Here is a 21,656-nt window from a genome sequence, read left to right on the forward strand (position 1 = left end):
TTCCTGCTTGTTATCACCTTAATTAAAATCCTTTCCATCCTCATTTTAAATTTCCATTTCTCTCATTTTTTTTTCTACCAGTAATAATACCTTCTGGTTTGGATCTTGGGACAAACTTAAGTAGAGAGATGCCTGACCATCTGCCTGAATCCAGAAGGTGTAATTGTTGGTCTGAGGAGCCACAAAAAACCCACGGAGTCTGGAGCTGAGCAAAAACAGAACATCCATAATATACAAAACAGTTACAGAAAAAAAAACCCAAAACAACAAACCTCCCCACACCCCACCTTCACATGTACACTGAGTAACAAGAAAACATCTTTAAACCATTTTAACAAAACAAGCCTTGTTATTTTAAAGATGAAGTAACCTCAAAATGACCCAATTTCACATTAAATGTCAATTATGCTTTACAAAAGTTTCAAAAAGGAAAGAAAAAATATGAAACTAAACATGATTTTGTTGGAGGCCACTTCAGTGCATTTCTTCTCAAACAGAGTCTTAACCCTGAACATGCAGGAAAAAGCCAAAACCAGACTCAGAATCAAACAACAAAAACAGAGAAGTGGTAGAAAAATGTAAGAATTCATGCACTTTGTGCAATTTTTCATGGTCATATCTGGAGAGGTAATGGGAACCAACACAGTTCAGGAATTTATTTATTTGTATTAACTCCACCTTTGCTGCCAGCATGGGCTGAGAATCTGCCCCTCCACATCTGGCCAGAGCTGTAGCCCAAAATAACCTCAAACTGGAGCTCCTTCCACTTCCAGAGTAAATCTTTTGGTGGTATTTCAGCATATCTAGGCCAGGTAGAGCAGAATTACTGAGGGAAGGCAAAAGGAGGAAAAAATAAAGCACTTCACTGCATATTTTAAGCTTCAAAAGGACCTCGGAGCAAAGGGTTTGCTTTGATTTATAGGAGCTATGCAGTGAGGCTCTGCTATAAAGAGCTGTCAGGTGTTTTTGCTACACCTTACACTGCTAAAGGTGATTGCCATGGCTTCATCTCTTTTTAAGATCGCTGAGTACCTGAAGGACTTCTTTGCCCCAGACAGAAACCTTACTGGGGAGCTGGCATTAGGTACAAACTGCCATCTGTATCCAGGACCTGCTTCTGTCAGATCAGAGGCATCATCCCAGACTTCAAAGAGAAGCCCTCTGTTTCCTAGAAAGTTAAAACAAAAGTATTCTCAGCAGCAGCCAGCAGAAATCCCAGAGCACATGCTGGAATCAGTGCTGTAGGAGGCAGGCCAGAGAGAAAATTTTAATAATAAATTGGTTCTGTTTGTGGGGTATTTTGCAGTCTAAGGCAGAACACAAATCTCGCCATGGGGAATTTGTTTTACCTTGAAACCCTCCAACATAAATAACAAAACACTGCAGAGAGAACATCCAACCTGCTCACATGTCTGCTCTTGCAGGAAGAGGCACTGAGACGACCCACAGTCAAAGTTAAGCCTCCTTTTATCCACTAAAATCTCCTACTGCAATGCTCCACTCAAGGAGTGTCCCCAGAAGCCTCTGCAATAACTCCAGTTCAGCCATCCTTCCTCTAAATGTTTTCCATGCCTTTTTCCCCTCATTTTCCATGTCCATGCACACCAGTCTGACCTTCCTCCCACCCTCCTGTCTGCTCGTGGTGGGCTGAGCTCTCCACCTTGGTTTTCCTGGCTACAGAATCACAGAATGGTTTGGAAGGGACCATTCAAGTTTATCCAGTCCAACCTCCCACCACGAGCAGGGACATCTCCAACCAGAGCAGGTTGCTCAGAGCTGCACCCAAACTGGCCTTGAATGTTTCCAGGATGGAGCATCCACCACCTTTCTGGGCAAACTGTGCCATGGCCTCCCCCACCTCACTGTAAAAAAATACCTCCCTTAGAAACAATTTAAATAGACCCCTTTTTAATTTAAAACCATCACCCCCTGCCCCATTACTAATAAAATCTATGTCCATGTGTCTGAATGCCCCCTTTAGTCACTGAAAGGGGCTCTCAGGTCTCCCTGGAGCCTTCTTTTCTCCAGGCTGGATAACCCCAGCTCTCTCATCAGTCTTTCCTCATAGCAGAGGTGCTCCAGCCCTTGGATTATTTGTGGCCCTCTTCCCTACCACCCCAAAATTGATGTTGAAGCAGACAGTGCTTTGGAAAGCCCTGTTTCTTGATTGCATTCATCACCAAAGGGTTCCTGCCCTGCATTTCTCTGTGTGTTTGCATTTGGAGCTCCAGGAGCAGCTCACCTGGCTGGGGGGCTCCGAGTCTCCTGCCCTCGCCAACAGCCTCAGTGGTGCATCTGATTTCCCAGGGAGAGACGTGCTTGACTTCACAGGGAACACCTGGCAGCAGGGAAAGGAGACAAAGGTGCTGTGGGAGACTTGGAGTCACAGCTGAGCTGCAGCACAAACACATCTCAGAGTCATGGAGCGATTTGGGTAGGAGGGGACCTTACAAACATGTAATTCCAAGCACCTTTCTACGGACAGGGTCACCTTCCACTAGACCAGGTTGATCTGTTGGAGCTCCTTTAGGAACTGGAAAGTGCTCCAAGGTCTCCTTGGAGCCTTATTTTCTCCAGTTGATACTAAAATATTTTAAAATCATAGAAAAATCGGGGAGTTAGAAAGAAAGCTACGCTTAGTAGGCCCTGGGAAAATGTTAAAAGTAGGCCCTGGAAAATATTAGACCTTGTGTTTTCCACATCATGTGAAATTGCACCTTCGTAACCAGTATATGATAAATGATATAATTGTTAGATGTGATGATTGTTTAGATATAATTATTGTTTGATGGTAAGAAGAATCATGAGAAACTATGTTCAAGGGTTTGGGGGGGGATCACGAGAAACCTATGCTTGGATGAAATAAATGCATACAATAGAACAATGTAAGTTTAATAATTAATATGTAAGTTATATAACAATAGAATATGAAAACATGTTCATCCCGAACCCATGGCGGAGTCAGATTTGGGTCTGCACCCCTGACACCCAGAGCTCTTCAATAAAAGCACCTGCATATAATCATGCCCTGATTATGTGTTCCTGAAGGCAAACACAGTCTGAACAACCCCATCTCTCCCAGCCTTTCCTTATGGTATAGGTGTTCTAACCCTCTGATCATTTTTGTGTCCCTCCTCTGGATTCATTCCAACAGGTCCATGATTTTCCTGTGCAGAGGACCCTGGATGAGGTACTCTGGGTGGGGTCTCACCAGAGCAGAGAGGCAGAATCCCCTCCCATCCACTTTGTTCCCAAAAGGCATCAACATTTTGCCACAAGCCTGGGCTGGTACTGCCAGCAAACAGAACAGTTCATGCCCACAGTCAGAAAAACTGGAGCTTCCTGGAGGTGTGTAGTGGCTTTGGTTTGCCAATTTGAGATATTTTGGTTAATTTATTAATGAGTGTGGTGTGTTTAGTGTTGGTTAATTACTAGTGTATTTATTAGGATGTATTTACTCATTTCCTGCTGTGAGGTAGGACTAGGAGAAAGGTAAAGTAGGTTTAAAACTTTAAAAAGGTATGAAGAGAAATTTAACAATAGTAACTCAAAGAAAAAATAATAAGAATTAAAACTTTTAGGATACTTCTCCTCCCCTTACAACTTCTTTTTTCTTAATGACAATGCAAAGAAACAAAACCTACAATTTTAGTTAGTTTACTACTTCTAGAACAGTTTTTCTTTAGTTTATTTAGGGAGAGAAGTCTCTCTTGTTAATGTTACAGAGACTTCTCTACAAGAAAATAATTTTCTTGTATCTCTTTTTGTGAATAGCAGCTGACCAGGGAAACATGTAATCATGAACTTCTTTCTCATTTTTCCATAAGCTTTTCTCACAGCTGTGTTTATGGGCTGTGTTAACTTATGGGGTAGTGTTTTAAAGATGAGTTGTCTAAGGGTAAAGGTTCTCATTATCTATTTGTATCACTTCTGTAAATGCCTCCCATGCAAAACAAGCTTGGGGACACGGTGAGTCCTACAATTCCCACACTGGTACCCCTGAACATCTCTTGGGTTTTGCAGTCAGGGCCAAACTGTATTTAAAAAAAAAAAAATAGAATTCACATGTCTCTGCTCTTACCTGCAGCAGTGACCTGCACTGGCTCCTCAAAGAAATCCCCAGTGACAGTGAGATCAGTGCCCCCAGCCAGGCTCCCTCCAGCTGGGAACACGGAGAATATCTCTGCAGGGGAAGGAAAGAGGGATCTGGGCACAAGCCTTGCAGAGGTGAATCCCAGCCCTGTTTCTGGGAAAGCCTGCACTGCTTCCAGCCAGAGCAGGCTGCTGTGGATGAAACCAGCTTCTCGCTGATCCCTTTTTTTGGCAGCCTCTGGGATGACACCAGGAATGAGCAGCATGGATAATTTGGCCACATGGCAGGGGGAACATGGCAATGTTTGGGCTGTTACTTAGCAGGGGCTGCATCTGTCATGCTCAGATTGCAAACTGCTCTGTTCTGTGCTATTGAGGGAGAAAAAGAAAGCAAAAAAAAAAAAAAAAGCCAGAATTAAAACTGTTTTAATCCTCTTGACCTTCTCTGGCTCACATTTCAACGCAGTCCTTAGGTTTAAATTGGACACTCTTTCCAATAATCCCTCAGACTTCAGGGACAAATGGAGGGAGCAGTGTCCACATCATGACCATGGGATCCTTTCAGGACTTTATCTGTTACAAGTGTGCCATTCCACAATAAAACTATTTTTCTTTTTGATGAAATTACCTACTTTGCACTCATATTGGAGTTTAACCATCCAGTCTGTAAAAAAAACAGACTAATGGGAAAAGGATGAGGGATTTTATTCTATACCTGCAACTTTATTTGTAAATTCACCTGGTATTTAAACACTAATTTTACAGTATTTACTACTGACTAGCACAGTACTGTCTACTGGACAGATCTATCAGATCTTTCTGTTCATGCTCTGCCCACAGCCAACTTCATACATGGTTATTTCATTTCACTGTGCTTTAAATTGTAAATAGAGACATAAAATTAGTCTTGTTAACAAAGAGTTGTTTACAATACAACTTGAAATGTCACATGCAGGTTATTTTTAAGCTACCTTAAATAATTTTTTTAACTAATGGTGCAGTACCCTGCTGTTCACTACTTACCCAGAACTCAATTCTTGGAGCAGCTGAACATCTCCTCCCTGTAGCCAGGGAGGAGGTGATGCATCCTGAGGTCTGCATTTCCAAAATTTCAGCCTCAATAAATACAGAGTGATTTAAGGGGGAAAAGTTTCCCTATGAGCAATACCTCTGATCTGAGAGAACAAGGAACAATGCACATAAATCTGGTTGTCTCGTAATTTTTATCTGCAGCTTTTTGCTTAGTCAAGCCCATGCCAGGGGAGTGGAGCACCAAAATGAGGACAAAGCAGGATTACATCCCTGGGAAAAGCAACAGTGAGAGGTGTTTTCTCAGATCACACTGGGACTGATGGAGGACAGTGCCAGTGAGGTGGATCAGGGAATACCTGGATGAGTCTGGTACAGGAAAAGTTCCTGTTTGGCACTGATGAGCCAAGCACCTTTGTGCACTGCTGACCTGCAAGAGAGAAAATGTCTGAGACATCCTGGGCCATGTAAATAAAAGCAGACCTTCATTTGGCAGGGCTGGACTCTCCAGAGGAGCAGTGGAACATTTCTGCAAGCTTCAACAACTCCTTTCACCAGCACATTGAGGCATTGATTCATGAGACCCCATTAAATGGCTGAAACACTTTATTAGAAGTACTAGCACATTGTAAAGTATGTTTTGACACAGTCAGAACCTGTTTTCACCTCCTTTAATGGTTAAATTCTTTCCCATTTGGATGAATAGTTCAAAGCAAGGTGAAAGGTTTTAATTCAGCTAGATTTAACAGAGCACAGAATGGTTTGGGTGGGAAGGGATGTTAAAGAATATCCAGTCCTATCCCCTGCCATGGGCAGGGACACTTTTCACTATCCCAGGTTGCTCCAAGCCCCATCCAACCCGGCCTAGGACACTTCCAGGGATCCAGGGGCAGCCACAGCTCCTCTGGGCACCCTGTGCCAGGGCTTCCCCCTCACAGGGAAGGATTTCTCCCTAATATCCAATCTGAATCCATCCTCCTTCAGCCATTCCCCCTTGTCCAATATAAAATGTCTTATGTTCTGGCCACTGAAGGTAAAGTATAAAATACCAAAGTGGAAATACTTTGGGGAGAAACATTCTTCCATGTCTTTCCAAATCTGACAATCATCTCCTCAAGACAACAAACCTTATTTCTGAGCAACGAAACACATGATAAGGTAAAAACAGAATTCACTCATCCTGGACTCAAATGCAGCTCTATTCCCATGCAAAACCAGAGGAAAAGAGAGAAAAGATTCTTTTACTCACTTTCCTTTGTTAAACACCGAGAAGCTGACATTGTGGGACCCTGGGGGAGAGAAAAGTGACAATGCTTTCAGGCAGGAGTATGAAGTAAATCCTACCAAACGTTGTCCAGGTTCTCTGGGCCCAAGTCTCCCTTCTTTATTCTTTCCTTACAACAGTAAGGAAAATCTATTTTACATATTTAACTCACAATATCTTTCCCAAACAGGAAGGCTGGATCTCAAAACCTCCATAAGAAATTATAAGCTTCTTCAGGGTGCTTGGAAGTGAGGAAAAATTAAAGGGGTCCCACCTGCTACTGGAGACTGTGACTAGAAGGGAACAACTGATTTATTCCTCTAATAAAGTGCTAAAGGGAAGGTACACCACAGACAAGAAGGATTAAAGTAGGAAACTCAGCAAAGACCCCAAATCCCACTGTTGGCTGTCAGCAATGCCCACATCACGTCATGGTTTCCCTCCATGCTCTCCCAGGCTGTGCAGAGGACACAAACCAGGGCAGGGGCTGTGCTGAATGCTGGCAAGCCTTGATCTGAAGCGGCTTTTATGGACTCAGCCCTGAGCCACATTCCAGTTTGGAAACAGAACAGGAACTCATGACAGACACACTCCTCCCTGCATCCTCTGGAGCTGCAGGAATGACAGAAACCCATGGTTTTTGCCCCTTTCCACCAACCTATGTGGTTGCCTTCCACCCGGCACTGCAGGGTCCCCAGTCCATCCTTCACCTGAATGGGGTAACTGTGGAGAGACAAAGGACTTCACTGACAGATATGCTGGCACTACATCAACCCTCTGGAGTCATGGAATGACACAATTCCCACCATTAACTCACATTTATGTTTAAGCAGTTGAAGCTGCAGAAAGCCAGCAGCCCTCACCCACCCCATCACAGACCACAACAACCCAGGGCCCATCTCCACTTTAAGCCAAAGCAGAAGAGTTTCTCCAAAAGGCACAAATACTTTTGTGCACAAGCTGTGCTGAACCCTTGCACCAACAAAAAACCCAAAGTAAACAAGAACTGACGTGGTTCCAGCTCTTCTGTCAGCAAAAGAGCAGAGACTGGTCCATCCATCTCCTGATGTAAGAAAAGCTGGCCTGGGCAAAACATAAACAGGAAAGATATGATGTGATACAGATGAAAACCTGATCCTGTCAAAATCAGCAGCCAGTATCTTCCCAAGGGACAGGAATGTTCTCCCACTTGTATCTAACATTTATTAACCTTCTAGAAAATGGGACATGCCCTAATCTCTCATCTCTGCGCCTGCAAATTGCATTCCCCAATTACTGTGGGAGCTGCAGCTCTGTGGGAGTGCAGCAGAGCCCTCTTGGAGACACCTCATGTCAGCCCTGAATGATCCAATCCCTCCTCCCTGAGAGCAACAACTTCCAGCAGAAATCACCCAAGCTCCTAATAAAAAAACTTAAATATGTGTTCCTTAAAGGATCAGTATGGGACAACTTCCATTGGAGAGGAGGAAGAAGGTGAGAGGAATAAATTCAGGGTAATTAGCAGAGTAAGCAAAGGCTGGCAATGATTCATTGAGAATTAACAGCCAATTAAAGGAAATAGGTAATTAAAACCTGTAATGCAAACACTTTGTGATGACCCATCCCTCAGAATGCAGTGTTATGAGGTTTTTCTAAAAGAGCTTGCTTTTATTAATACAGGTGGCTGATACTGAGAACCTTTCCTTTTAAGGAAGACTAAAAAAAATATCAGTGCTGCCAAATGTTTGTTCAGCACCACTGAACCAGTGCATCCCATACAGAGCCTGGAAAAAGGAGCAGAACACACTTGAAGCATAAAAACCATTCCCTTTTTTTTTTTTTTTGCTCCAAATCCTGAATCACCGTGACTGAGTGACAGACTGCTCTGGTCAAGTCCAAGTCCCCACCTGGTACCTATTTCCTAACACACCAAAAATGGGCAAATAATTCATGTGAAGCTACAAAGGGAACCTGTCTGGTATGCTGGGATTTTGAGGCCATTTCCTTTTGGAGAGGCTGGGCTGTAAATGAGTAATCTGGCAGCAGAGCACTGCAGGCACGTCCAGCCTGCACTCAGAGCAGCCTTTCTTCCCTCTCATCAAAGGTTCCAGGACTCCACCAGAAGCAGGTAAAACAATAATTGATCCCAAACAAAGGATGCTGATGTGCACAGCATAGGGATGGCATGGCAGGAATCTGCTCTGGACTTTCCTTCATGCCAGCAGGGATTTTAATCACTTAGCAAGGGACATTTCCAATCAGCTTGAGAAGTCATTAAAATATATGTCAATGTTAAATATCTGATGCTTCAATTAAAATTTCTAACTACTGAGAATACACTCCTTTCCTGGCTCCTGAAATGATCCTTAAACTGCCAGCAGAGTAACTATGGATTAATAGTTTATCTTTAAAATACTTACCTGGGCTTAGTTCTTCACTGCCACGGGCACAGAAATCATAAATTAACATTTGGTAACATATCTATACATATGGAAATACATATGACACACAGCAGGACAGTGTTGATGCTCATTTTGGATTCACTGTGTTTAAAGGAGCTGCTGTCCTAAAATAAGATTTTTTTAAACCTAGCTGCTTTTCTCTGTTGCACATAACCACAGAAGCAACATTAAAAAAAAAAAAAAATCAAACCTCTGAGAACAAGAAAACAACTACAGAGTGTTTAAAGCAGTGAACAACAAAGCCTTTTGTCTCAAAATACTTCTCTTTTGTCTTCTGGTTCACCAGAGCATCTGCTTCAAACTAATAGGGTTTTTTCTTAAAAAAACAAAAGGCAAATGGAAAGGGGAAAATTTATTTAACTTTTCGGCTCTGACATTATTTTAATTAGTTAAATTTTAATTTGCTAGCCAAAATAAAATCTACAGCAGCCAGCTGCAATTACAGTGCAATTCACACTGAGTTGTGATTGACTGTGCTGCCAGTAAACAAACCAACCAGCTTAATGGACCAGTTGCAATTAGATTAACAAAGTTTGCTGGAGCCCAACTCATGAGCTGCAATAAACCACAAAGGAAGTAAATGGCAATTCTGGGCCAACTGGTTGCAATTTATTGCTGTGGAGGAGGCTGATGGAAGAAATGCCAATTTACAGGGACTGCAGCAGATAGCTGAGTGTTCATAATTACCCATCAATATAATCCACGTTGAAGTCCAGGGTCTCATATCTGCCAGCAATTGTCTTCCCATTAATCTGTATTAAATTTCCTGTTTAAGAGGAAATGGAAATTGAAGAGTCTTTTAAAAGCAGAGAACTTATTTGCAAATTTTCAGAGCTGAACAAAAGGAATTAATGGTCTTTACATATTTTGCAGAGGTTCCTGCACTGAATGTATATTCTCAGCTTTTACCATGGCTCAAGATGATTTCGCACTTAATTCACTTTTCTCAAAGCACATGTCTTTGTTTCCCACCAAAAAACCCAAATTCATTCCAAAGTTTTTTGCAGCTCTGTATTTGGACAGAGCTGACAATTTTTCCTCAATTATTTTGCTAGCTAAACCCCACTTTCTAACCCAATTCCACTGTAGAACCTCACAAGACAACCAAAATTACATCATTTGTACACCAGACAGGGTGAAGGTCTAAAGAAGGTGAAACATCCATCCAGCTAACACATAGAAACCTCCATACTGACACCCTAAAGCAAGGTACAAGAATCTAGAGCTGAACTACACCTGAAAACAATCAGAAATTAGGGATTGATTTGGAATGAGGCGCTTCTGTGTGATATAACCTCCATGTGACTGTCTGAATTCTTGAAATACCAAAGTCTTTTGATCAATCTTGACTTTGAGGATCAAACTTTCAATTTTCCCTAAAGAAATCCGGAAATAAAAAATAATAGAAATGGGGAGGGGGGGTAAATCTGTCATATTCCAGTTAATTTTTCAGACCAAAATCAGTGAATGACTTCTCATGTAACTTTAAAATCTAAAACCCCAATAAGCAAAAGGTCTGTATGGCAGTACAGACTAAAGAAAGGTCCCATACCTGGGGTGCCAGATGATGGATTAATTTGGTAAACCACAGGTGTCTGCTCAGCTGAGAACTGCAAAGAGAAATTTGCAGTGCAAGGTCAGCAATTTCTGCAGCAGTCCAACCCCACCTGAGGGTGCACTGCTCACAACCCAGCCAGCAGCTGCATTTCAGAGACTCACACTCTGATCTTTGCAGCAGATTCCTGCTCTGGGAAAGGAGTAAGGAGTTACTCCCCTCTTACCCCCTCTCCATTCACAGTCTGGATTAGTGATATTTTTACATCTTTTGTGCCCAAATTGCCCATCCTGGCTTGATCCAATGTCAGAAGACACAGTTTAATACACTATCAAATTTCTAAGTCATGCTTCAGCTGAAGTTAAAACCTGCATTTTATCTTGGATGGTGACACCATTTTTTCTTCCTAATAGTATATCCTGTAGAACAATTCCATCATCATAGATGTGAAATACTTCAGCCACTCTTTGGCAAGTTTGTTGTACCCTAAAGCAGTGAGGCAAAGACTTTGTCTTGGCCCATCTTACAGCAATACAACAGAAATTTTTTGAGAAAGGACCGCCTCTCAGGAAAAAAACCTTGGAAATCATCAAGTCCAACCATTAATCCAACACTGCTAAATCCAGTAAAACTTATCCCCAAATGCCACATCTGCACGGCTTTTCAATCCCTCCAGGGCTGGTGACTCCACCACTTCCCTGGTGTTTGACAATCTTTTGGGGAAGAAATTTTCCCTAATGTCCAATCTAAACCTCCCCTGGTGCAACTTGAGGCAATTTTCTTGTTCTGCATCTTGTAACTTGGGAGAAAAGGCCAACTCACACCTGGCTGCATCCTCCTGTCAAGGAGCTGTGGAGAGTGAGGAGGTCCTCCCTGAGCCTCCTTCTCCAGGCTGAGTCCCCCCAGCTCCCTGAGCTGCTCCTCATCAGATTTTGTGTTCCAGACCCTTCCCCACCCTTTTTGGACATGCCCATCTTCCCCACCTCCTTTATGAGCCCCCTCATGACCTCATTGGCACTTACAGATGCTGCTCACAGCCCAGTAAATATAATCAAAATTTAATTTGTTGCATTAATTCAAAGGTACCACTGCATACATTGGGGTTTTTCCTAAACTTTCCTCGAAAAGCTTCCCTTCCAGAGCTCAGCCTTTGCCTTCCCTCCTACTCCTGGTCATGTTAAAAGTGAATGAGCAGCCACAAACTTCCACCAGCAGTGGCCGCTTCTGGGGAGAAAGGGCAACATCACACCACACTCCCAAGTTGGAGAAGATGTGAAGAAAGAAGCTAAAAGCAGCATGAAATTGGGGCCACTGGCTGACACGAGTCTTGTGAGCTGCTCAGACTTGTTGGTGCCTGCAGCAGCTTTTCCAATCTAATGCAGAGGCAAAATTAATTTTAATACATGTAGCTCCCAGGGCCCAGCCCCAAACAAAGAGACACATTGTGGTTTATTTAGCTTGGAATGTGCCTCATTAACAGCATCCCCTGGTGATTTTTCATCAGCTCTCTAAGCTAGCTGAACCACCCAATGACTCTTCAGCTTTAATGTGCAATTTACTGAAAATGCTGGGTTTTTTGCTCAAAGTTAGCACGGAGGTGGGATGTGACTTTCAAAAACACCAGGCCTCATCCCAAAGCACACAGTCATGGTTAAGGATTCTGCTCTGCAAGAGATCACAGAATCCCAGAATGGTTTGGGTTGGAAGGGACCGTAAAGACCTTCTCATTCCATGCCCCTGCCATGGGCAGGGACACCTTCCACTATCCCAGTGGCTCCAAGCCCCGTCCAGCCTGGCCTGGAACACTTCCAGGGATGGGGCACCCACAGCTTCTCTGGGCACCCTGTGCCAGGGCCTCACATTACAGAGGTTTTTCTCAAACATCCAATCTAAACCTGCTGTCTTTCTGTTTGAAGCCATTCCCCCTGGTTCTGTCTCTAACATGCCCTTGCAAAAAGTCTCTCCCCACCTTTCTTTAGCTTAGGGTTGGAATTGAATGGTCTTAGAGGTCCCTTCCAATCCAAACCATTCCATGACTCCATCCATTTCAATGTATTTCCTGTGACACAGTGCTGAAGCTTCACTCCCTTCAGTACTTTGAATTCTTTATCCTCACTTCTGCACTTGCTTGGTGATTACCTTGAAAGAATAGTTTTCCTTCTCCACCTCAGTCAGGTTGTTAATCACATGCCCTTTAAAGATCGCCTCCACGTAGTACAAACCCTCCTGGGGTGAAGACCTAGGTGGAAGAAAATGTGTATTATATTTTTATACAAATTGTGTTTAGAAAATGCCAAGTCCTTTACAAAATCTCTGTTCAGAGCAAGTCCACTGAGACTTCCATAGAGAAAAGGAGTTTTACACTGTCAGCCCAAACTTCACACATATGAAGACAAACTTTAAAATAACAATTTAAAAGAAATGTGGAAGCACAGCAAGAAATCACAGTTAAGAGCAGAAGGTGACAGGACTGCATCAGAACTCCACTTAAATTATAGTTAATGCAAAATACAAGCATTCTCATTAGGCATGTACAGACAATAATTGTTATTCATTAGTAATAAAATGAATCCCTGGATCTGCAGGGCATCTTGATCCTGGTCCATAAATTAATGCTGCATCCTTGTTTCACAGTTTTCCAGCACAGAACCCAGCAGAATTAACTCCCAGCCAAATCATAGCAGCAAAATATGGAAGAGTCCCTCTTCAAACACCCCAGTCTTCCAGTCCAACCACCTGTGTGAAAGCTATGACAGGATAGAAAACAGGCAGCTCAAACTGCCCAGCTGGTGCTTGGAACCATATTTATTTCCTGTTCCGTTCATAACTCCTCTCTATCACCTTGGACATGTCAAGGACACCAAAAGCTGGTAGAATCTCTTCCAAGATTTTCTTGGGAGTTTTGCATCTGAGAGCTAGATGTCTACAAACCTCTGAAGGTCTGAGCCTGGACTGCCCAAGAAGCTTCACTGTGACCCTCATGCCTCAAGGAATCCTTGTGCTTCATGAAGTTAAAACAAAAATCAATCAACCCAGGTTAGCAGGTGCTCAGTGAGGCCACAGCGTGAGGATTTTTGAAGGAATTCTGAATGAGTTAGAGACAGGATTTCTGAGCCATTTTAAATAATGTGATTTATTTTTCTTATCTTCTACATAAGCAAGAAATGTGAGTTCAACTCACGTCTTCACCACATGGCTCAGAAGGTCACAAGACCTCTAGTAACAAGACCTTTTAAAAATGTATTAACCAATAAAACACTATCAGCAAGGATATTTATACTTTTAACGCAATCCTTAAATATAATGTTTTATAGACTCATACTACAGTGTAAATTTTCTTAGTCAATCATGTTATAACACAAAAATATACTCTATGGTACTACATATAGTACTATAGTACTATACTATATATAATAGTATACTGTATAGTACTATACTCTAAAACTCCAAACCTTCCTCTACTTGAATTTAACATATATCTGTTTTTAACTATAAATCCACATTCTCATTTCTAATACCTCAATTTGGAAGCCTTTTCCAAATCCTAATACTAAATGTTGGCTTACAGGCCCAAAGTTCTGAGAATTCCCTACATTTCAGATAGGAATTCTTTCAGCTCCCAGATTTCCTGTGCAGACACTGAAGGAAAAGGAGGATCCTGTTTGACAGAGGGCAAAGTCTCACTCACAGTGTAACTATGGGTCATACCTTGTTCTGCACCTTATGGTGGGCAAGTCCAAATACAGAGGAGAGACATCACACGGCAGCCTGGGCAGGTCAGGATGCACCAGGGACACCTCCAGCTGGGATGCACTGGCTGGAGAGAGAGATTCTACCTGGTGGGATGTTGAGCCTAAGCAAAAAAGTCAGTCAGAAGAGCTTTGTGAAGGCAGGGTCACTCCCAGTCACACAAGGAGCATTTTTGGATGTACAACTCAGCTTGTCTAGGAATAATGTTTAGAGTCCTTGATCAGGCTTTTTAAAACCACGTTTGTGGAATTTCATGTTGTGGTGGTTTAACCCCAGTTGTCAACTCAGCCCCACACAGCCACTCACTCACTTTCCCCACAGGGGCATGGGGGAGAGGATTGGAAGACAGAGGGCAAAGTCTCACTCACAGTGGAACTATGGATCATACCTTGTTCTGCACCTTATGGTAGGCAAGTCCAAATACAGAGGAGAGACATCACACGGCAGCCTGGGCAGGTCAGGATGCACCAGGGACACCTCCAGCTGGGATGCACTGGCTGGAGAGAGAGATTCTACCTGGTGGGATGTTGAGCCTAAGCAAAAAAGTCAGTCAGAAGAGCTTTGTGAAGGCAGGGTCACTCCCAGTCACACAAGGAGCATTTTTGGATGTACAACTCAGCTTGTCTAGGAATAATGTTTAGAGTCCTTGATCAGGCTTTTTAAAACCACGTTTGTGGAATTTCATGTTGTGGTGGTTTAACCCCAGTTGTCAACTCAGCCCCACACAGCCACTCACTCACTTTCCCCCCAGGGGCATGGGGGAGAGGATTGGAAGGGTAAAAACCACATCCCCAACTGCATTTCCACACATTTTTAAATCCCCTTGGTGACTCTACCCCCACACTGGGCAGCCTGTGCCAGCTAATGACCATGCACAACTGATTCAGAAACCAACTGTCTTCACAATGAATAAATATTCATCACTGTGAAAAATTATACCTAGCATTGTACAGTTGGTTTGGGGCCAAAATGGATGTGACATACAATTTTCTGAAATTTTTACTTAGATCTCATGTTTATCATAAGAGTTTTAAAATGTTCCAGCATCACAGGACATATGAAGAGGGCAGATTTTTAGCTTTTCTTCAATAAAAGGGCAGGAGCAAGGAAGAAATTTCTAGCCCTATATCTGAAAAAATAAAGTAAACATTTTGAATTTTGTTCCTTACAAATAAACCTTCATCAATAGCTTATTAAGTCATCATTTCAAGCTGATTTCATGCTATGAGTGTCATAGCCTATGGCTCTGTGGGGTAGGCTTTGTCACTCCAACCACAAACCTCAGAAGGGAGCTGATTATCTGTTATTTTTACATCCCTGGAAGTGTTAAAGATCAGGTTGGACAGGGCTTGGAGCAACCTGGGATAGTGGAAGGTGTCCCTGCCCATGGCAGTGGGGTGGAATGAGATGATTTTAAAGACCTCTTTCAATCCAACCTTTCTGTGATTCCATTTCAACACACACTTCATAAGAATTCGAAGCTCACCATCCAGAGTGATGGTAATCCATGTTCCCCCAGCAATGCTCCCCTCGTGGGGCTTCACAAGTGATCCTGAGGCTGTCCCTGCAAAACAAACCAGCTCCATCAGGCTGAAGGGAAATGCAAATATCTAAAAAACCTTATTCAGGATGAGACACAGTGACATGAGAGCTGTCTTCCTATGATCCCACCCTTCATCCCATTTCTCCTTCTCAAGAATCCAAATTAATCATGTTTCCCATCCTTTTCCCCCACCACTGCCCCCTGTTTACATCTCCCCTCAGGGAGGTGTTGATGCCCTTTAGGGCTTGGTGAACCAAGCTGCAGCCTGAGCCTCCTGTCATCCTCAAGAATTAAAGATGATAAACATCATTTTTATTCCTTCATCTCTCAAAGAAATGTGTTTGCTGACTTCTGTGCACCCTACCAAAATTAAGGATGCTGACAAAAAATATCCTTTTCTGGCTCCCAGACTTTCCTTCTGAAGTCCTTAGGAAAGACATTCAGGCCTGGAAAAGAGCTCCTGCTTCATGATGTTAATCACCTATAACCTGCTATGCCAGGCCTTTCATAAAGGCACTAAATTTCTTAGATAATTTAGGATTTATTTTGGATACCCTCATTCTCTAAAGCTGAGAGATAAACCATATATGGCTTCCTTTTATGCAGCCACTGACCAGAATTTTCCAGAAGTTATTTCATGGTGATGTCCACTTTCCTGATTAACATTTTAGGAGATTTCCAACTTCTTAGCTATATTTGGATGCAATCTGATCAAACATCAGTATTGATCACCAAAGCCAAATATTGGACACTTTTGCATTTCCCTTAATATCAACATGCAGAGAGTGACATATTTATCATCAAGTAAACAAAAAACAACAGGTATGGTATGAACTCAGAGAATTAAAAATTAATCCAGAAATCTCCTCTATTGCTATGGAAATAATGCCATGGAAAACCTATAATAAGGATGGACAATGTCAAATGTGCTACAGTCAATATCCCATATTTTTCAACACCTTTTAGAGGTTCTTCTCCACTACTTCACAGGCAGTCTGTATGCAATCCCCACTGGATTTTGCAGGTGTGGTCAGAGATAACACCTCTCTGTCACCCACCTGCCAAGAAAATCAGCCCAGCACTCAGCAGGAATGTTCTCCAAAGGTTCATCTTGAACACTGGATGAGGAATTTACAAAAGTCTGGCTCCAGGACCTTCCCTGTAACTTAAAAAAAAAAATTAAATAAATAAAATAAAAATCTGTATTCTTTGTTCTCATAGCAAATCTGCGGGAGCAATAGCTGTGAATTCTTTTAATAATTTAAGAATATTTTTACATTGCCCTGGTACTTGCAGACCAGGTCTTACTTGCTGTCATAGACAGAGATATCACACATTTCCTTTATAAAGTCCATGTCAGGAGCTGTTCTAACATTTAAAGACAGACTGTCAACTTCTCTTGCCTTCACCCTCAGTATGGAAAAAGCATGGGTGCATTAATTTAGCCACATTTTTAAATCACAAATTGGTTTTGGTTGGAAGAGATCTTAAAGATCACCCAGTTCCAACTCCTGCCATGGGCACGGACACCTTCCATCAGACCATGTTTCTCCAAGCCCCATCCAACCTGGTTTCTACTGATTATGGACCATGAGACCCACTGCAACCACTTTCAATTTCTTGCACATTTTAGCACACTGCAAAGTGCACGGCGCATAGTCCAGCACAAGAGAATGCTGCATTTCAATGCAGGTGCAGAAAATATAATTTGGATTTAATTTTGTTATTATTTTTAGGAGTTTTTCTGGCTTTACTTACCTTATTGAATTTGTTCTTCCTCCATTCCTCTGATGAGTGAAGTGCAGGGGCTCTGATACCAGCACAAGAGCTCCATCCCTTTGGCACCAGCTCTGTCACAGGTTTCAGGCTGGGGTTGTGTCACTCACTCTGCCCAGTGCTGAAACCCACCAGACAAGCTTCCCAAAAGGCTCAAATCCCATCACAGACAGCTCAGAGCTCTCCACTGAGGATGCTTAATTATTAACCTAAGCTACTTGCTGCTATTAACTGTTTTGTTCCAAGACTTTAATGACCATAACAAAAATAAACTGGGATTGTTCTTCCATTGGTATATGGTTAGGTCCTCCAATAGGAGGACAATTAATCCATTTTATCCTCTTTTTTTCCCTCCTACCACATGACAGAAAAAACATTTTCTTGATATGCTGTTATTCAGTCTGGGACTGACTTTCACAGCAAGTGGACTTCAAGGTTCCCTTATATATTATCAATTCAATTTTTCCATGGTATTCCAAAGAGCATCTGCTGGGAATTCTGCCCAGAGTGTGTTTAGATCCCTTATCACTTCTCAAGTAGCTTTAACCCTGCAGATCTTTTTGCCTGTGGAAAAGAGGGTAGTGGACTTTCAGAGTGTTGTCATTCATGCCCTGGAGAGCCTTGGCTCCTGGAAGATGCAATCCAGCCTCCCCCAGACACTGAGCAGCATCTCTACTCCCACCTCTGCCCTCCTCTCTTGGAAGCCCAGATGGATTTTGATGGAGTCCCTCAATGGGCTGCTGAGCCCCTGCCCTGGTACGGAAACCTTCATGGAAGTTTCCACTGAAATTTTCAGGAAGTTCCCAGACCCCACAGCATAACTGAGGTTTAATGAGTTACCAGACACCAAACAGCAGCAGAATGTGCTCATGCTCTCACCTCAGCCCCCAAGGGAGGTGGAACAGGCTTGCTCAGCCTCAATGGCACAAAGTCACGGGCAATGAACCCCCAGGGGAGCTCTGGAGCTCTGCCCAGCAGTGGAACCAGTTGTGCTTGGTTTATTCTTAGGCCGAGCCCCAGTGTCTCAGCCACATCCAGCCAATGATTATAGGAGCCCCGTGTGAGTTAACCCCACCAGTGATCTTCACTCAGTTTACTCATTAGCAGAATTACACTGGAAATGTGGTCAGAAGGAAGAGGAAACTCGAGGGAATTCTCAGACAAAAAACTATTGCTAAAAAAGAGGCTGTTCAAGTATGACAACCTGAACCCAGCAGACAAAAAGAGATGCTGGTAACAGGGTCCACTCACAGCCCAAAATAAAGGGATGGACCAGGTGCAAGGTCCCTTCAGGAATCCCCCTCAGAAACAAGAGGAGACAGGGCAGGGTGCTCAGCTACAACAGGAGCCCATGATTCAGATAAAAGGCAAGACCAGAGGGGGGATGACAGAGCAGTATTTCTACAGCACAGCTCAGGGAGGGAGCACGGGGCCACAGATGAGGTTAAATCATGCTCTGGAACCACAGCCAGGCTGGGGAGGGTGGTCCCAGGTGAGCCTGATCAGGGGCATTATGATTTATTGCTGCTCCCAACTCACTCTGCCACTCAAACTCTCTAGGTCAGCAAAAACTATTAGTATTGTATTAGTATCCGCAGCACTTTGTGATCCAATCCTAAGGAAATGTTTTATCCAGGAAAAACTCAACCAAACGTCCAAGGTTTGCAGATCAGAAGGATTTGGCTGGGATGAGGAGTTTATTCTTTGCAGAAGTCACAGAATAAGTAAAACAATGCATGGGGAGCCCTACCCATGAAGGAGCTGAAACGTGAAAAGAAAGGGAAAGGGCAAGTCCAGAGGAGGCCACTGAGATGACTGAAGGGATGGAGCAACTCTCCTGTAAGAAAAGGCTAAGGTAATTGGAAGTATTCAGCTTTGAAAAGAGAAGGTTTTGGGGTGACCTAATTGCACCCATCCAGTACCTGCAGGGAGCCTACAAAAAAGATGGACAGAAATAATTTGCAAGGGCCTGGAGGGACAGGACAAGGGGGAAGGGTTTAAACTGACAGAGGACAGGGTTAGATGGGATATTAGGAAAAAGATTTCTCTGTCAGGGTGGGGAGGCCCTGGCACAGGCTGCCCAGAGAAGCTGTGGCTGCCCCTGGATCCCTGGAAGTGTCCAAGGCCAGGCTGGACAGGGATGGGAGAACCTGGGATAGTGGAAGCTGTCTCTGCCCATGGCAGGGGATGAGCTTTAAGGTCCCTTCCAACCCAAACCATTCTATGACTCCACAATTATATAAGAAACATTGTCCTTAATTACCAGAAACCCAGGCCTAGAATTCAGATCAGGAGAGGAATGGCCAAGTCACAGAGGAGCCTTGCTATAGGATATGTAAATACTTTGTCACCACAGGCTGATGCCTGTTTTTAGGGACATTACCCACTTAAGAGGAAATCAGCACATTTTGATGAGGAAGTGCACGTTTGTATATATGTGCAAGCCACTTTTTTTCTGCCAAAGGACAGTTGTGCTCAAAAACTTCACCCCTGGTTTTGTTTGTTTGGACTTACTCATTTAGAGGTTTAGATTTTTGAGCAAATAAATGGAAATAGCCCTATGGACAGGCTCAGCATCCAGAATCTGAGAAATACTCCTGCAGTGAACCAGAAAGGAGGCAGAGCCAAGCAGGAGGGGTGAGCAGTGGCTTTTTGTCACTAGATGGAAGCATGGAGCCATCAAAGACCTGCCTGACACTAGAAATACAGCCCAGGAGCAGCCAGGCTGCCACTGCTCTGCCTAACACAGGTCCAGGAGTGTTTTGTGATAGTTCCCTGTGCTTGAGGAAAAGCCCAGGTTCAAGCAGGCAGCGCAGGAAGAGGAGATGTGGGATTTGTTCCCAGCTCTGGCACTCACCAGAGCGTGATTTGGGCTAAACAGCTTCACTGTCAAGCCACTGGTGTGTGAGACAGGGATGACACTGCCCATGAGGCCTTTTTCAGAGGCAGCACCATGGAAAGACTGTTTTTCCAGGACTTGGAGCATTTCTGGGATGGAGGAGCCTTGCAGGAGCCAGATGAGGGGTCCCCTCATGCCCCCTGCTCCGTCTCACAGCGGCCACCTCGCGACAGGAACGTGGCAGGTGTTGGACACCACATGGCACCTGCCAGAGGAACAGCTGAGGGGAGGATAATGTGGGATAAGGAGAGGTTTAGCAATTTTAGTGGTCTGCAACCACTGCAATCCCCTCCTTCCTCCCAGCCCTGCTGATGTATCCACCACCCCACATCAAGGGCAGCAGCCTTCCCTGCCTCCTGCTTGCCAAAGTCAGGCCTTGGCATGAGGAAAAGAGGTGGGAATGCTGCCTGTGCTCACAGTTCCTGCACCTACAAAAGGTATCCCAGGGGAAAGCCAGAATAATGGAGCTCATTCTTGGAGCATAAAATGATAAAATCATAAAATCACAGAATGGTTTGGGTTGGAAGGGACCAAAAAGCTCATCTATTCCAGCCCCCTGTCCTGGACCTCTGCTTTCCAGCTTGGCAGTATCACAGGATCACAGAATGGTTCAGGTTGGAAGGGACCTTAAATCTAATCTCGTTCCATCTCCTGCCATGGGCAGGGACACCTTCCACTATCCTAAATTGCTCCAAACTCTGTCCAGCCTGGCCTTGGACACTTCCAGGGATCCAGGGGCAGCCACAGCTTCTCTGGGCACCCTGTGCCAGGGCCTCACCACCCTTGCAGGGAAGAATTCCCTCCTCATATTTAATTTAAATCTACCACCTTTCAGTGTGAAATCATTACCCTCTCCTGGAAGGCTGGGTTACCAGTGGCCTGGAAGACTTCCACTGGCCATGCTGCTCTGTGCTGGGGTCTTACAGCTGCTCTTTCTTTCTATTAATACTTCACTTTTCCTCTATTGACACCAACTTCCTAGCAACCAAGGTCACAGAGAAGGTGTTAAGAAGCTGGGTTGATTAATAATAAATCCTGGGGTTTGATGTCTTTTTCTCTTGAGAGGCTCGTTAGACACCAGCAGGCAGGGTGCTGAGCTGGGATTTCCAAAGGAACCTAGGGGATTTGGAAAACCTTCTCTGATCAAATTTCCCTTTGAATCCCAGTCTTCCTCCTGCTGGCCCTCAGAATCCAGCTGGGTGAGGCTACTGTCCATGGGGAGGTGAGCTGAGGCAGGGCAGTGGTGTTAAACAGGGATCTGAGTACGAGAAAGCCAATACAGCTCACTCATGATCAATCCCAAATGA

At 43.7% G+C, this 21,656-nt stretch overlaps 1 protein-coding gene across 1 annotated transcript in view; it reads right to left on the minus strand.

Moving 5' to 3' along the window:
- Nucleotides 1-16,784, minus strand: part of PKHD1 (PKHD1 ciliary IPT domain containing fibrocystin/polyductin) — a 233,326-nt gene extending 216,542 nt beyond the window's left edge. The window contains exons 1-14 of the mRNA XM_041480845.1: nt 16,733-16,784; nt 15,618-15,695; nt 14,520-14,664; nt 12,521-12,620; nt 10,379-10,436; nt 9,514-9,592; nt 7,397-7,468; nt 7,044-7,108; nt 6,371-6,410; nt 5,481-5,551; nt 4,082-4,183; nt 2,243-2,338; nt 1,033-1,168; nt 91-205 (exon numbers count right to left, since the gene is read on the minus strand). Coding sequence (XP_041336779.1) covers nt 91-205; nt 1,033-1,168; nt 2,243-2,338; nt 4,082-4,183; nt 5,481-5,551; nt 6,371-6,410; nt 7,044-7,108; nt 7,397-7,468; nt 9,514-9,592; nt 10,379-10,436; nt 12,521-12,620; nt 14,520-14,664; nt 15,618-15,695; nt 16,733-16,784 — 1,209 coding nt within the window. The remainder of the gene's footprint in view (nt 1-90; nt 206-1,032; nt 1,169-2,242; nt 2,339-4,081; nt 4,184-5,480; nt 5,552-6,370; nt 6,411-7,043; nt 7,109-7,396; nt 7,469-9,513; nt 9,593-10,378; nt 10,437-12,520; nt 12,621-14,519; nt 14,665-15,617; nt 15,696-16,732) is intronic.
- Between the last annotated feature and the right edge of the window lie 4,872 nt (nt 16,785-21,656).

The sequence above is a fragment of the Pyrgilauda ruficollis genome, unplaced genomic scaffold (assembly GCF_017590135.1).
Source record: "Pyrgilauda ruficollis isolate IOZ18807 unplaced genomic scaffold, ASM1759013v1 scaffold54, whole genome shotgun sequence".
NCBI classification, from domain to species: domain Eukaryota; kingdom Metazoa; phylum Chordata; class Aves; order Passeriformes; family Passeridae; genus Pyrgilauda; species Pyrgilauda ruficollis.